At 50.9% G+C, this 15130-nt stretch overlaps 8 protein-coding genes across 8 annotated transcripts; 5 read left to right on the top strand and 3 right to left on the bottom strand.

The window, feature by feature from the left end:
- Nucleotides 1–531: 531 nt before the first annotated feature.
- Nucleotides 532–1824, bottom strand: COCVIDRAFT_109514 (hypothetical protein; the record flags this gene model as incomplete). Its single annotated transcript, XM_014697285.1, has 1 exon — nucleotides 532–1824. The coding sequence occupies one exon, from the start codon at nucleotides 1822–1824 to the stop codon at nucleotides 532–534; it is 1293 nt and encodes a 430-aa protein (XP_014552771.1).
- A 503-nt stretch (nucleotides 1825–2327) lies between these two features.
- COCVIDRAFT_109441 (hypothetical protein) lies at nucleotides 2328–3230 on the top strand (the record flags this gene model as incomplete). Its single annotated transcript, XM_014697284.1, has 1 exon — nucleotides 2328–3230. One exon carries the CDS (start codon nucleotides 2328–2330, stop codon nucleotides 3228–3230), a length of 903 nt encoding a protein of 300 aa, XP_014552770.1.
- A 2104-nt stretch (nucleotides 3231–5334) lies between these two features.
- Nucleotides 5335–6425, top strand: COCVIDRAFT_109442 (hypothetical protein; the record flags this gene model as incomplete). The annotated part of the gene is made up of 3 exons (XM_014697283.1): nucleotides 5335–5615; nucleotides 5692–5890; nucleotides 5979–6425. 3 exons carry the CDS (start codon nucleotides 5335–5337, stop codon nucleotides 6423–6425), a joined length of 927 nt encoding a protein of 308 aa, XP_014552769.1.
- Nucleotides 6426–7576: 1151 nt separating this feature from the next.
- COCVIDRAFT_41152 (hypothetical protein) lies at nucleotides 7577–7905 on the bottom strand (the record flags this gene model as incomplete). The annotated part of the gene is made up of 2 exons (XM_014697282.1): nucleotides 7577–7659; nucleotides 7731–7905. The coding sequence occupies 2 exons, from the start codon at nucleotides 7903–7905 to the stop codon at nucleotides 7577–7579; spliced, it is 258 nt and encodes an 85-aa protein (XP_014552768.1).
- Nucleotides 7906–9530: 1625 nt separating this feature from the next.
- On the top strand, nucleotides 9531–9686 carry COCVIDRAFT_109492 (hypothetical protein; the record flags this gene model as incomplete). Its single annotated transcript, XM_014697281.1, has 1 exon — nucleotides 9531–9686. The coding sequence occupies one exon, from the start codon at nucleotides 9531–9533 to the stop codon at nucleotides 9684–9686; it is 156 nt and encodes a 51-aa protein (XP_014552767.1).
- Nucleotides 9687–9813: 127 nt separating this feature from the next.
- Nucleotides 9814–11190, top strand: COCVIDRAFT_109500 (hypothetical protein; the record flags this gene model as incomplete). Its single annotated transcript, XM_014697280.1, has 4 exons — nucleotides 9814–9963; nucleotides 10026–10234; nucleotides 10285–10631; nucleotides 10679–11190. 4 exons carry the CDS (start codon nucleotides 9814–9816, stop codon nucleotides 11188–11190), a joined length of 1218 nt encoding a protein of 405 aa, XP_014552766.1.
- A 130-nt stretch (nucleotides 11191–11320) lies between these two features.
- COCVIDRAFT_51802 (hypothetical protein) lies at nucleotides 11321–11482 on the top strand (the record flags this gene model as incomplete). The annotated part of the gene is made up of 1 exon (XM_014697279.1): nucleotides 11321–11482. A coding segment is annotated over one exon (162 nt), but the record flags the coding sequence as incomplete, so codon positions are not given.
- A 1709-nt stretch (nucleotides 11483–13191) lies between these two features.
- COCVIDRAFT_109520 (hypothetical protein) lies at nucleotides 13192–14299 on the bottom strand (the record flags this gene model as incomplete). Its single annotated transcript, XM_014697278.1, has 2 exons — nucleotides 13192–13373; nucleotides 13432–14299. 2 exons carry the CDS (start codon nucleotides 14297–14299, stop codon nucleotides 13192–13194), a joined length of 1050 nt encoding a protein of 349 aa, XP_014552764.1.
- Between the last annotated feature and the right edge of the window lie 831 nt (nucleotides 14300–15130).

The raw sequence follows: 15130 nt of genomic DNA, 5'->3' as shown, positions 1-15130 counted from the left end.
GTAGTTCGAGGCACGTTATAGATAGAAGCAGCACGTCTTTGGCTTTTAACACGTTTTAATTGGATATCAAAAAGAGCAATTTGAAGATCTGATTCAGAGTATAAAGTTTGAGAGTTACGTTGTTGAGTCATTACGTGTTATAGTGTTGACGTTAACGCGTCGGAGCAAAGTGGCCGACTCGCTTGGGTGGCCGACTCGCTTGTGAACCACGTTAGGGAATTTCAATCATGGGATAAATACCTAATGGATACTGTTGCCTTACCTAAGAGGATAGGATATAGCTACGATCGGATGGAATATGGCGGTGGGGTTTAATACGCTAAGCAGTTAGGCTGAAGATAAGTAAGGCGGTATGGAGCTTGTATCAGAGCGTGAACAACTGTAAGGCGACAGAGTAGGAGATGGGTAACGAATTGAGGAGACCTATCTCAAAGCTACTGAACATGCTAGAGAAGGAGAGAACTTGTGAAATCGATGCAAGTGATGGTATCCATGGACGCAAGACAAAAGGGTAGAGCCACAGGCATTGGCTTAATTTCTTCCGCCTGCCTCGACCAGCTTCTCCGCTTCTTCCCTCTCTTCTTCTGGCTTTATCCACTTGCGAAAGCCAATGGTCATGATACCTCCTATGGCAACCTGGAACGCCTGAAAGATGATTGCAGGAATCTGCATCTTGGACTGATTGACAGGATCGATGTTGATGTACATGACTGATGTAAGCGGGACGACCATTGCCAGCGCTTTTGCGGGACAGCAATAGCAGCAAGCGATGACGTCTTTTTTCGGTAGCCAGAGCGAAGCAGCTGTGAAGCAAATCGCCGACCAAATCATGTACAGTGCAATGGTGATGAAGACGATGAAGACGATATTGGAGGGTTTTACAGCTTCAAAGGCACCCGATGAAAAGGCTTGGTCGAACGTCTGCCATACCATGGTCAGCAGGGCAATCGAAGACAACTTGAGCAATTTCCAATCAAAGAAGACTTTTTTAGTTGTCTTGGGAAACAAGCGCTGCACAATCTGGCCGAGAAGCATGGGCAGAAAAAGCGAGAGACCAAGTTGCATGAAGACACGCTGGTAGATGCCCGCATAACCGGATCCACGCTGCAAGACCTTGCTGTACCACGAACCGGTAGAGAGGTACATTTGGAGTATGATTGGAGTCAGAAAGGGGCAGAGAAACTGGCCGATTACAGATTGGACGACGGTCAGGGCGGCGTTGCCATGGGCTTGGCGCGTCATGACGACGTTGCTAGACATGGTCGTCGGCGCGCTGCCCACGAACAAGAAGCCGATGAGGAGCCATGGGTCCATGAAGCGGGGATTGGTGGCGCACAAACTGACAATGGCAAAGGTGGCAGCGGAGCAGACGAGGTAGCACTGGAGTTGGACGAAGATGTGCAGCTTCCAACGCATGTAGTTGGCGAGCATGACGCGGGTGTCAAGGGTACAGCCATTGATGAAGAAGATGACGGAGACGGCCAGGTAGGTGATTACTGTGCGCTTGATCCGCTGCTGTGAAGCGGGCACTTGGACTTGGGACGACACCAGGACGACGGCGCCCATGGCGAGGAGGAACCACTGGTCTTTGACGAACCATTTCAGCACTTGGAGCGTCTTCGCGGCGGTTGAGAGCTTGTTCTTGGCGGCCTGGGACTCGTCGGCCTCGTGCGAGAGCTGTTCGGGACTCGCTTTATCCAGGACTGGATGATGAAGAGTGGTCGTGTGGGTGGAGTTGGTAGTGTTCGTCGTCGCCCCGTCGATCCGCACGACGTGGTCAGTTGTCAAAAGGGCCGCGGGGATCTGGCTGGGGATCTCATTCATGGTGGATCGATGATGCCAATGCACCGAGCATGGGTTGGCTTGCCGGTTGCAGATATAGATATGTGAGTGTTCGGCAACATACCATGTAGCCGGTATAGGCGGGTTACTATTCCCGGCAAGCGGTTGTCCGGAAGAGCCCGGCAAAGAGGCGAAAAAGTCTGCCTGAGGAATGTATAGCGAGCCACGGCAGCGTCCGATGCTCCTAGACTTGCACCGAGCATCGCCAAATCAATGCCACTTGGCTGTGTCAAGTTGGAGGTAGTGGGCAGATGGGGTAGTACGGAAGGGTTAGTCATCCGGTGCCGTCGTCGTCGTCGTCGCCGTCGCCGTCTTAACCCAGTCCCTCGCCCATCTGGCCTGTTCAATTTCCCCCCAGCAAGATACTAGAAATAAAGAATAGGAAGCCCGGGTCGTACTGACATACTTACGTACATACAGAAACGAGCAAATAGACTTTGCGCGCTGCCCAGCCGCCCGCCCTCCGCTTAACCATGGCTTCTCCAATGACAGCCAGCGCATCCTCCGACGAGCGCACCAGGCTGATTTGGTCGCGCGTCTACCAGGAGCTAATCCAGGATGCCGTGCCTGATGCGCGCTTCAACTATGACTTCATGGCCTTCACGCCCGACTTCAGAGGGTCTGCTGCCGCCGTCGAGCGCTTGGCTGCCCTGCCCTGCTACCACTCTGCCCAGGTCATCCTTGCCATGCCCGACAATAGCCTTGAGTGCTTGCGCGCCCGCGCCCTCAAGGATGGGAAGAGGCTCATTGTGGCTACACATCGCTTGCGCAGGGGTTTCCTCGTTTTGGACCCGGGGCGTATCGATGCGAGCAGATACGAACTAGCCGCTTGCCTCGATGGCATGGAGAAGGCTGGTGCCGGCCGGCCCGTCACGCTCGCCCAGATGCGCGATGAGGGTCTTATGATCGACATGTGCGTCATAGGCGGTCTCATCTTCAACGTTCAGGGCGTCAGTGTCTGGGGTGGGCAGAATCTGTTCGAAGTGCAGTGGGCGATGCTGCAAGACCTGGGCGTACTACGCCACCAGGCCCCTGTAGTTGCCATTGCCCATGCCTCCCAAGTTGTAGACGAAGCTCGAATCAGCATGGAGACAATCAAACCCACCAGGCCAGGAGAAGTCCAGTGTGACTTTGTCATCACCCCGCATGCCATCTTCACAGTTACTGGAGCCGTCAAGCCTACAGGCAGCCTCAACTTCGACACTATAGATCCAGACAGCCTCCAGAACATCCCGCCACTACAGGAACTGCGGGGTATACGTATGATGGAGAACATCATGCAAAGAAATGGCTTTGCATCTGAACAGAGGCCCATACCCCAGCTTTCTGCTGAGGAACAGATGGGCATTAGCATTGTAGACAGGCTGATGCAAAATCATAAGAGTTGAGCGACCTAATCATACCTGTCCGACTCTGTCGGCAGCAATATCCATTCACATCTTTGTCCGACCAGTGTTTCGTTGCGAGTTTGCTTGTCGCACTTGCACATGATACACTTCTAGTAGGAGAGCGTAAGCCGCACATCGCATTCTCTGCAATTGCATGCAGTCGTTAGATGAAATATTGACAGGTACTACCCCTTTGGTAGAACAAAAGCGAGGATGCGCTACACAGTGTGCTCAGTTGCTCACCTACATAATTTGCGTATCAAAACTCCATCACTTGCCTTCTGCCATCTCCCCAGAATGTAACTCCGTCCCTTCACTAGCCTCGATGACATGTGTTCAGTATCATCTAGTGGTCCTTACCTGCCATTCAGTTTATGGCAAATCGTTTTCCAACAATGTTGATCATCTCTTCGCCCCCTTTCCCCTCTTTGTCCACTGTTTGGCAGTCTTCAAAAACCATTTGATATGCAGATTGATGAAGCTCCTCTATGACGTACGAGAGCTGGGACCAGTGTGGGCCAAGAACACAGGGGTCGCGATCGTTGGGCTAAATATATTATGATCTCCGGCTATGGTCTCGTTGAACAACACATGTTCTAATTTCCCATTCTTGATCCCTCTGGTTCTTGAATCTCTTATCTCTATTCATGCCGTTGGCGAACTGTTACCCTAGTATAGCATTTGGGCTTTTTTGTGACGTTGCTGTCGCATCAGTCGTCAATTAGACATGCCTCTTCACCCGTCTGCTAACCATTCGTTTCACAGATAGACAGATCCGATCAACACAAGCATTTCGATGATGGTTGCCACCGCAACGACGTGTGCCTTATGCAATGTTCCCCTTCCTACAACTCTCTTCGAACCCAACACCATAAAATGGATGTATCAGACAGTTACAGTATACCGTCAATGTGTCTGTCGCCTAGTTTGACACTGCTTGACCCTGTCTATTAGTTGCTTCCGTCGGGTAGTAACACGAAAGCAAGTCTAGGTTCTCCTAAATAAATAAACGATGGAGCATGGACATGTCATGTACGTGCTATGGAAAATGGGAGGATGATCTAATTCATAACAAGTATTGAGAGTGATCTGGATTGGGCGAGTGCACTGTGGAACAGGTAATGCAGAGCTAATATGTGACTGGGTGTCTATGCGTCCTTGACGCATACCTCCTGTCAATAGTACCTTGGAATACACGTTACGAATCCTAATCCATTTGATATACATTGAGAATAGTAGTTCTATGACTACAACACCAAGAGTTGCTCCTGCGACTTTACCATTAACTTGTGGACCAAAGTGACCAGCTTAAAAAAAAAGGTGTAAGCACATAAGATTGATATTGCTCACATAGCCTTCCGTGATACCGAGCCGATCCCATTCCAGTTATCCTTTTCATTGTCAGTAAACTCTTTACATGTTCCTAACCAAATGACTACTATAAGCACCATACTGCCATAGCACATCGTTTATCCTGTAATCAACACTATCCCTGCCACTGTGTGGCAAAGAGAAGTTTTCAACATGAATGAAGTAAGTGTAAGATCATCGAAACGGAAGAATGTACACCCCTTTATTTGCGTTGCAACGACCTCGAGGTTTATAGCAATGTGCATCATCTCACTATGTTCATCCCAAGGATTCATCATTACCGGGCAGCTCGGCCAAAGGAAGCAATGGCGTCCGTACTTACGTGTATCAAAGGTTATTATAGAACAACTGATCTTAAATGGATATTTTCACCAAGATATTCATGTAATGAGTGCTGATCACTACACCTCAGGTTTGCTTGCAAATTCAGAAGCCTAGAGCCGCACCGCTCGTAATCCGGATTGACCAATAGCAGGCAATAAGTGACATGTCGAGTCTTGGCAGATACATATCAATTCCTTACCGAAAAGTCATACACATCTGGAAAATAGCAACCCCGGTCAACATTTCGCGCAACTACTATTTCGAAAAAAAAAACTGCTTCCGCTAGTTGCTAAGCTCGTTCATGTTCCTCTATCGGCCGCTTGCACGTACGATCTTTTGCAGCAAAGCAGCTGTCCGCCTTGGAACAAGGCGCACTCAGCAATTCTCGTGCTCAGCCATTACCACAACCATGAACAGCGATCTAAACAACACAGCGGCAGAACGCACCAGAGCAGAAATCGCGATAGATCCCCAGTACCGGTATTCGTCTTTTGCAATACCCGCGCACGAAGATGATGCCTCGATTCGCCAAGCATATCGACCGTTTTTGCTAGATGCCAAACACACAGATGACGATTGGATAGCTAGACTGGAGCTCAGCACAGCGTTGAAAATGGTGGATGAACAGGTGATGAAGAAGGGCGGTGATAGGATCAAAGTCCTGGTACTATACGGCAGCATGCGAGAACGGTAATCCACCTTTTCCAGCAAAAATGCTCTACAGTCATTTGCTTTCCTTCTGTGACAGTGCTGATTCGATGGATAGATCATATTCTCGACTACTTGCTTATGAAGCCAGTCGTATCTTATTCCGACTTGGCTGTGACGTGCGCGTGTTCAATCCCACTGGGCTCCCGGTCAAGGACGACGTGCAACACTCGCATGAAAAAGTCCAAGAGTTGCGGGAGTTGAGCAAGTGGAGTGATGGACATGTTTGGGTCAGTCCTGAGCAGCATGGCAATCTTGTAAGTAGCCCATTAGCTACCCCCCTTTTTATCAGCCATCTGGTTTCGTGGGCCTAAACGTGATTGTTTGGCTGATTGGCGACAATAGACGGCCGTCTTCAAAAATCAAATCGACTGGATCCCACTGTCCACGGGCTCTGTCCGACCCACCCAGGGCCGCACCCTCGCCATTGCCCAAGTTAACGGCGGCTCACAATCTTTCAATACAGTCAACTCACTTCGTATACTTGGCCGCTGGATGCGCATGTTCACGATACCCAATCAAAGCTCCATTCCCATGGCCTATAAGCAGTTCACGGATGCGGATGCTATCGAGGAGGGAGGAAGCAGGCTCATGCCGAGTGGTAATCGAGATAGATTGGTGGACTGTATGGAAGAGTTTGTCAAGTATACGCTTGTCATGCGGCCGCATTTTGATTTGTTTGGGGATCGGTATAGCGAGAGGGAAGAGAAAAGAATTAAGGAGGAGAAGAAGAAAGAGGAAGAGCAGAGGGGCAAAGATATTGTGAACAACGTGTCATTGACGGACATATGATGCAGGATTCACTTGGGGGTTGGCTGGTTTTCTTGTTGGGCAGATGTACTTGGACCGGGAACGGGCCGAGTTCATTGTAAAAGGAAATGCACTTTGGGATTGATGATCAAGATTGCGCATGTCTGTTGAAGGGGAAAGATGCGCAACAGTTTTGGACACAGTAAAGTCATGCACTAAGCCATGGTGTCTCACGAGTTTGCGTGGGCTGTCAGCCACACATAATCATGCTGTATGTAGACTGGATTTTCTCCTTAGAATCTAGAAGCAAGTGGCTTAGATGCGATGTGAGTGCTAATGACGACGTGTGGATAAGATGATTGTGGGGCTGGATTCAATGTGGATGTTTCCATGCCCTGTTTCGTTTGTTACAGGTGTGCGTACGCAGATCGGATGTGGGGTGAGTGTGTGAATGTAGTTGCATGAAGAGTTGAACTAATACCAAATACGTATCTTGGTATGTTGAATAAGAAAAGCAAAAAGAAGAATTAATGGCAAAAGAAGAAAAAAAACAGTATGGGTTTTTAATGGTGGAGTGCAACGGATGAATCAAATATCCATTTTCCCCCTTGATTCTTGAACATCGAATCGAACTTCCCATTATACACGCACATAGTCATGCCTCGGAACTGTATTCGAGACGGCCCCACACGGTAAGCCTGATTGTGAGGCAACTGTTGCTTTTTCAACGGCAGAAATGGCTCGCTGACATGGGATGTAGAGAAGGTGTTAGACCAATGTTAGATCAGTTGTATTGAGGATCCGAAACCCTACTGGGCTCTCCATTGCTGTGGGATCTGTCTGCTGATTGCGACCTTGCCACTCGACACTTGAGCAAGCACTCGGCTCAAGCGCGTACTCGGTTTGTCGAGCGCTCTTCGTCCAGGTATACATGGGATGGAATCAAGAACGGTGCATTTTACTGAATTTGCTTGGTTGCTGCTAGTATATCAAGTGCTCAGGTTCCTGACCTTCCCCATCGGCATGCATCACCAGATGCGGTGCAGAAGATAGAGTAGACATTGGCGGGGTACCACTAACCCCAATTAGTAAGGTATAGTGTTTTTACCCTTATCCATTATATAGGTGACCCTTGATGGTGAGGGTGTTGGTGCGGGAGGGTGCATTTGTTGAGCGTGGTATTGGATATCGCGTCAGCCGATCTCGTACGAAACCTTGATCCTTTGAGGTGCATGTACCTGGGTGCGCCTGTTCGCAGCGTCACCGACGGCAGTGGCTGGATGCGCAGTGTCCTGCGTCTGAAACGCTGATGTGATGGGAGATGGTTAATATCAAACCGCGTTCAACAGCGGTAGGTACGAAAGTCTGACGATAGGGGCGCGGACACAACCGGCACAGGTATTTTGTATGCAATGTCGTCACCAGCGTGGTCGAACAAAGAGGGCCCAGACTTGGCCACTTGTGTGATCTTCGTGCCACGATGCAGCTCCATGCAGGAGGCGCACAAGCACCAGCAAGCCATTGTTGCAGGAACCGTTAGAAGAGCCACTCGACAAGCGGAGAACTTGGCGCAGCCGTTGGCCACGAGGTACTTTTCAACGTGTGTATTCAACTTGGATAAACGTCCGCGGCAGTCCAGCGTGGGGATTTGCCTCCATCATTAGCCTCGGTTGCGAGCCGAGACTAGTGGACAAGATTAGTCAGATATTTTCTGGCGGTCGCAATGAAAGAGAAGATCAAAGGCGACCAGAAGGTTGTGAGCAAAGATCAGGAAACGTTCCGCAAAGCGGAAATGGCATGTCTGAAAGACAAAGATCCGCGGGGTGACATGTATCGCGGGTACGTACTTGCGCTCATGTGTAGACCGATGGGTGTTAGTCTCCCGGAACCCCTGTATGCAAGGATAGCATGGTCGACCAGGTGGAATGTCACCATAAACACTCGAGTGTTTGCATCACTCAGCCTATGGCTAAGCGAATAGGTTAATCCTGGGAAGCGCTGTACCGACAAGCTGGTCAACGTGCCACAGGCGAGTTTGGCTCAAAGTCAAATGGTAAGCCATCGGGCAATTATCTGCGGATGGGATTGGGTGCTGACAGAATCTAAGTTTCACACGCGAAGGACGGGGCAGTTCGTGCGGCGGGTCTTGGGCGCGGAAGAGAAGGGTAGCGTTACAAATGGTCCAAATATGGGGATAGTTGCGTGCCAGTGTGGGCAGGGCCAAGACCAAGTGCCGACGGCCGCGGCAACGAGTCGGGGAGTGAATAGTAGCGTGTTCCTACAGCCATTGCTTCTGCAGCGCCACCAGCCATCCATCCATTGCCAGTCTGTGTGTGGCCTGGATTGATAAGGCACAAAAAACATTCCTCGGCATCGACCGCAAGGTGGAGGCAGACAATGCATGTGGGCCGGTAATGCTCCACCAAACCGCCCTCTATGGCTAGTGGCCGCATTCCCGTGGGCTGGACGTGTCGAGCATTGCTGGATCCAGAGAGCCAGCAGTCATGATACCGGTCGGGGCGACGGCGACAGCGGGTAAGGAGGAACTGCACGACTGCATCGAGAAAGCAGCTTTGGGATATGGCTCCGGGGGTTGTATGGGTTGGCAGTGGGTTGGGCAAGGTGAATGCCGGTTGGCTGTGGCCAAGACGCGGCAGATACGGGCGATGCAGGCGATGCAGGAGAGGACAGGATTTTCGTGCGCTAGGCCCAAAAAAGTTAGCGTCCACGTGCCCCACATTCCCGCGAAACCTTGTGTGAGCCGCTCTTCGTCCATCCACTGGCCACACAGCCAACGACTACAGACAACAGTGCGAGCGGAGCTGCTGCTCAAGCGTCGCCTTGGACCTCGACAACGACAACAACGGGAGGCATTGTCTCAGCAATTCGCCGATTGGGTCGACAATGAGCCCACCCACTGACATGCGCCACACACACAGAGCTGGTGAGAATCACAACCATGTCCAGGCCTCCCATCATCTTATTACTACCACTGTAGTGTACTGACTTAGCACCCAGGCACGGTGCGATAGTCCGTCCCCTTTACCAACACAGTATGTCGAATGTAGAGCATTGTCGCTATAGCCTTGTCCCCGTACCTGTCCTGGCACGGCCTGGCACGCATGATTACTCGACATGCGCAAATCAATGGTCACTGTCCTAGCTCCACGGGTAAACACCCAGCTTGGTAATGGCTTCGCCCTGAAACGGACCAGACCCTGGATCCAGTATTGCCAGCCCGCGTGCAGTGACCCACCTCTCTCGTGGCGGCTTGCGTTATGCATTGCTTCCTACGTAGTATAGCTCCACCTCGGCAAAAACAAATCCATCCAAGTACGTTAAAGATGCATATTCCCTCAAGCTCCATGGCCCTCCCGGTTTTGGGGCTCTCTGCTGCCAGAGCATCCGCTGCCTCGAAATCGCAATTACCATGGCCGTCCCCAATAGAGGTCCCGAGCTGCTCGCAGTCAACATTGCCTTTGTTACCACGGCCGTCTTGGCCTGCCTGCTGAGGTGCTTTGTCCGCGTCCGAATGGTCAAGGCCTTTGGTCTCGATGACTGGCTCATGGTTGTTGCAACCGTAAGTAACAAACCAGCCGAACGAGTAGATACATCCAATCCTGGTACTCACATGGCACTCAGCTCTTCTTCGTAGCCTATACAACATCTTCTTGCATAGGCATTAGCCATGGAACAGGCCGCCACCACCACGATCTCCCCATCGAGGGTGTCCAGAATGCAAAACACGCCTGGTACTTCTGTTATCTGTTCTACTCCACCTCCATGATCTGCTCCAAAATGTCCATCGGCTTCCTTTTACTGCGCATCAGCATCCGGAAACTCCACACTTGGTGAGTCGCCACAAGAGCCGCCTGGCCGAGCACTCGACTAATCATGTCAGGATCATCTACGCTGCCATGCTCGTCTCGGTTGTTGCCGGAAGTACCTTTTTCTTTGTCTGCCTCTTCCAATGCTACCCCATTTCGTACATGTGGGATCGCACTTCGCAACAAGGAAAGTGCATCGACAATACTGTCATCACTGCCCTCGGCTACGTCTATAGCATCTTCTCCATCATTTCCGACTTTACTTTTGCTATCATTCCCGGATTCCTGGTCTGGCATCTGCAGTTGAAGAGGAGGGCAAAGATTGCACTGATTCCCTTGATCACTATGGGCTGCATCGCAAGCGCTGCCGTCATCGCACGCCTGCCCTTTGTCCACTTCTTCAACTCACCCGACTTCCTTTGTAAGCACCCGATGTATCATGCTGCCATCATGTACTAACCCTTACAGGGTCCACGCTTGACATTGCCATCTGGTCTTCTGTCGAACAAGGTCTCGCCATCACTGCCGGCAGTCTCGCAACACTCCGCCCACTCTTCTTCATTGCCATGTCCAAGCTCGGCCTATCAACCCGCAACCCATCCGCCTATCGCCCTTCAGCCTACGCCATGTCAGCTCCGCTTCCAGCAAACGCCGCCGCCTCTGGTACAACGTCAAAGGCTGATAAGCTCCGACCGGACATGTACAAGCTCTCCGCCACTGTTCAAACCCGCACCTCGGAGGATGAAATTATGCAAATTGGAAGCAAGTCAAAATCGCCCCAGTGGTTCCCAAATGCTCCGCCCAACTCCAAGAAGAGCACTCGTGTTGACAATTCGGATAACGACAGCGAGCAAAGCCTGAGGAACAAGAGCTCACGAAGCAGCACAGAGGATATCTTCTCTAATGGTATCATGGTATCGAAGTCATTCTACATTACGGACGAGGAAAGGGGATCCGTCATATCTGCGCCCTACAGATAGTCCAAGATTCGACGGCACAAGCTACATCGCTCTGGTCGCTTTTGCCATCAAACTTAGCACTCCCTTCCATCACGGTTGCCATCTTTTGTCAGGTTTCTTTCGAGTCGGATCCCAACACCGATACCCGACGGCCATTGTACACCCTACCCATCACAGTCATCCAACCGCTACGAAACCGAAAAACGCCTACTGCTGCATTACAGCGTCACTGCATCTGTGGAAAATGCGTACCCGTAACGTGGACGAAGGTGTTCGGACTGAAATCATGATGCGGCTGGCAGAATGTACAACCACGACATGATTACCAGTGAGTTCGACTCGCTAGCCGGTTCATATTGTCATCTGCGCAACGATCGGCAGGTCCGAAAAAAAAAGATGGAGAATGAAACGAAGAAGAAGAAGAAACGCTATGCGGGGTGCATTGGGTGCCGAATTCTGTACATTATCATCATCACGATCAACGGCCTTTGCATCATTCTTCCTACATATACCCACGCGACATACATAATTAGACACCCTAATAATCACAAACTATCCAAAGCAAGCAGACAATCTTGGGGCAGTTCCTTTGCGCGTGACAGGCGTCAAATCTCATGGGGGACGAATTGTATGGTTCGCAATCACCAAGTCTTCGAAATAGATCTAACTTCGAAGGGTCATACTTTGTGCAATGCAACAATCAGCTGAGAGCCAACCGGTAATCTGGGACCGATCAGTCTAGCTCCGACACGTAGATCTTGGAGACCCGGGGTGTGGAGCGACATTCTTGCGAAAGCCAGTTGCAAGGGTTGCAATGACGTTGATCCTAGTAGGCTTAGTACTGGGAAACTTTGGCAACCAATTCCTCCGCGTCGAGCGTATGCTCGATTACCTTGACACTGTGCATAAACGACAGGTAGCTGATTGACCTACGACAGGACAGTAATCAGGTACCTTGATTCACGTTTGGCACAGCACCGCTCCCAAGTTCCCCACACGCATTCCAAATTATCTGCGCACCCAAAGGAGCGGATCCCGGCTACCAATCAGACCGGCGAGCTGACAGGTTCACGATTCAGACGGCTGCCATGAGCATCGACATGGGCACACGGTATCACCAACAAACCTTGTCTTTAGGTCGTGTGTTTTGTGTTGGTACTTGGTATATCCCCCTTAGCGGATGATGTTCATTTAGCGTGTAAGTAGAGTCAAGACATGAATGGGCCAGCCGAGTGACTACGTGCTTACTAGCGCAGCCACCCAGGCAGTTTGTGGGCTGAACCTCAACCGGACATGGGCGGAGGAGCACAACGTCGGGTGCTAAACTCCTAGCGGCGACGGCGCGCGCGACATGTCTTCTGGCCCTGCTAGGGGGCAATTCCATATGTTATGATTTATCGCGGCAACTTGCATGCGCTGTCAAAGAGGAACGACGATGAGGGGCTGGTACGATTAAGCGCGTCAAATTCTCGTGTCGCCATTTCCGGAGCTGCTTGGCCGAATAATATAATCCTTTGTCTTGATATGCAGCGTCCCCAGTTCACGGCATCTTTTTGCTTCAATTTACGCAATGTCGAGGTATCATTGACGGACGGCACAGCGTAGATAGTGTTTTGATATTACATACTTTTATTCCAAAATTCGAGGCTCTCGAATCTCGGGTCGGAAAATGTGGATATTTTACCCACCGGGGAGAGATCCGAAGTAGATGTACGAATCACCGGGGAGCCTCCTTACATAGTGCTTTGCATGATGCGGGCTAGATAATCTGGGATAGCAGGGCTAGTCCCATGTCGCAGATGACGTCGGTAACGGATATGCTGGGATTATGCTTGTCGAAGTTTACTCGACACAGAATGTGTGCCGAGGTACGAGCACGATTGCAACTTCGTAGATACGCGATGTAGAAATATGAAATGACCATGTTCGAGAACGATGCATTGAGTCAGAGGGGGCAAGTGTCAGCGCTGACATGGTAATTATTGTATTTGAATTATCTCGTAATCAAGCCTAGAGGAAACCTTATGAGCAGCAAGAACAGTCATTGCAGCTCGGGTCGCGAATAGCAGGGGGTACGGCGCATGTCTTTTGGGGATCATAAGGCAATGTTGTCGTTGGGGGAGGACGCGTGTTTAGAGTAGTGACCTTGAGCAAGACGGGAATGGCGGCTCCAGTGCTGAGTCTAAATTCGCGGTGGCCCAGGACTAAGGTATTGTCAGTACGAAAACGTATCATGAATGTTGGTTTGAAGATAGGGCTTACCGCGTAGCAGACTGGAAATGCCGCCCGAATGCGAAGTAATGGAAATATACGTGCTGTCATCGCTGGAAAAGATGTCATCAAGCACGGCTTTGGAGCGTGCGTCCTGGTTCGCTCGGGGCTCAGCGAATAGCTCGGTCCAGTAGGGGTCTTCCTCTGCGAATCCCTTTTCAAACTTGAAAGAAGGGAAGTTTTTGCGGATGGACGACTTGGTACGGCGACGGTCGCAAGTATGCGCACTGATGCCTTCGCGAAGAAACTCCTTGATAACCGGAACGAAAGGCGTCTTTTTGGGCAGCTTGACTCCGTCAAAGGTAAGTTTTGCAGTGTCGAGGCAGCGATACAAAGGGCTGGTATAGAAGGATTCTGGCGGGGAAATCTTCTCGTCCTTGAGCAAGTGCTGCCAAAATGCATTTACGAGCTTTGCTTGCTGTATGCCGACTTCGGTGAGCTTTGCATCGGCCCATGTGACGGTGCTGTTGCCGTCGAGCTCAGACCAGTAGCAGTTCCATGCTGGAGTACCATAGAAGGATTCAGCAGCATTGTGAAAGCCTTCGCCGTGGCGGCCCATGAAGACAAGGCTGTAGCGCTCATTGCGCGCAGACTGCTTGTTCAGGGTAGAGATGTAGTGAGCAAGACGCTGCCATTGGGTCGATTTCTTGCCGTCTGGGCAGGTCGCGTCAGTTGGATAGGTGCGGTTGATGAGGCCGAAGTTGCTGGCGGTGAAGTTGAACGTGGCAGGGTTGGTAGAGTTGTCATCCTGCTGAAAGATGCCAGTAATGACCGTGTAGTCGATGTCCTTGGAGTGGCGGTGGGCATTGACGGCAGAAGCTGCCGCCAAGAGGCCGTACAAGAACGACGAGGCAAGCATTGTCAACGACTTTGAAATTGTGTCCGAGTTGCTGTGAGCTCAAGGCCTGACATTGTGATTGCGAGGCCGTTATTCGACTTTTAAAAGACTGCATGATGTCGGATGCAACGGTGCCGTCTGTACGACGGTGAGGATGGCGAAGAGCCGGGGATGGTCGTAACAGCCAATCAGTGGCCCACGTGAATTCGGCTGCTTAACCTTGTAGAGCCTGTCGGGTCGAGGGAGTTCTTCGACCTTCCTGTTATCGACATGGCGTAGACACGTCGGAGGCAATGGGGCAATGGGGCAATGGGACAACGGAGCCATGGGACGGAAATCTCGGACACGAAAGAAGCGTCTTCTCTGGAGAGTGTATGATTGGAGGTGAATGCTTTATCAGGGTGTTTGCCGTGTAGCGCAATGCATTCTGGTGCTCCAAAGACCTGGTTCTTGGAGCGATTCAACTTATTTGGGATGATTGAGTGGTCGTTTGGAATTTTAAAAAGATAGAGATGGCCAGAATGGGCATAGGGGGGATGGAGATGGAGGCAAGCGTGCCATGAAGGCTGCTTAAAAGATTGCAGTCCGCCAAGGTGATACGGAGTCTATAAAACATGGCTTGCTAGTACATGAACCCAAAGAACGGGCGCATTGATCAACAAGGTAGACATACAGTGGGCATTCATAAAATAAGTCAAGGTCGTAGAAGTGTATGTACATCGTGTACTGTAGTTCTCAGGCACGTAATCCAGGTCACGTGCCAGGTACCTGCCAAGCCATGCGGCTGCCGCTGCCATGCGCTCGACGGCCGCGGCTCCACTAAAAATGTTGAAGCTGTCGCAAAACGGAAAT

This window comes from Bipolaris victoriae, assembly GCF_000527765.1.
Source record: "Bipolaris victoriae FI3 unplaced genomic scaffold scaffold_102, whole genome shotgun sequence".
Lineage (NCBI taxonomy): Eukaryota > Fungi > Ascomycota > Dothideomycetes > Pleosporales > Pleosporaceae > Bipolaris > Bipolaris victoriae.
The sequence above is the reverse complement of the archived record's forward strand: the minus strand, read 5'-3'. Positions and strand labels throughout refer to the sequence as shown.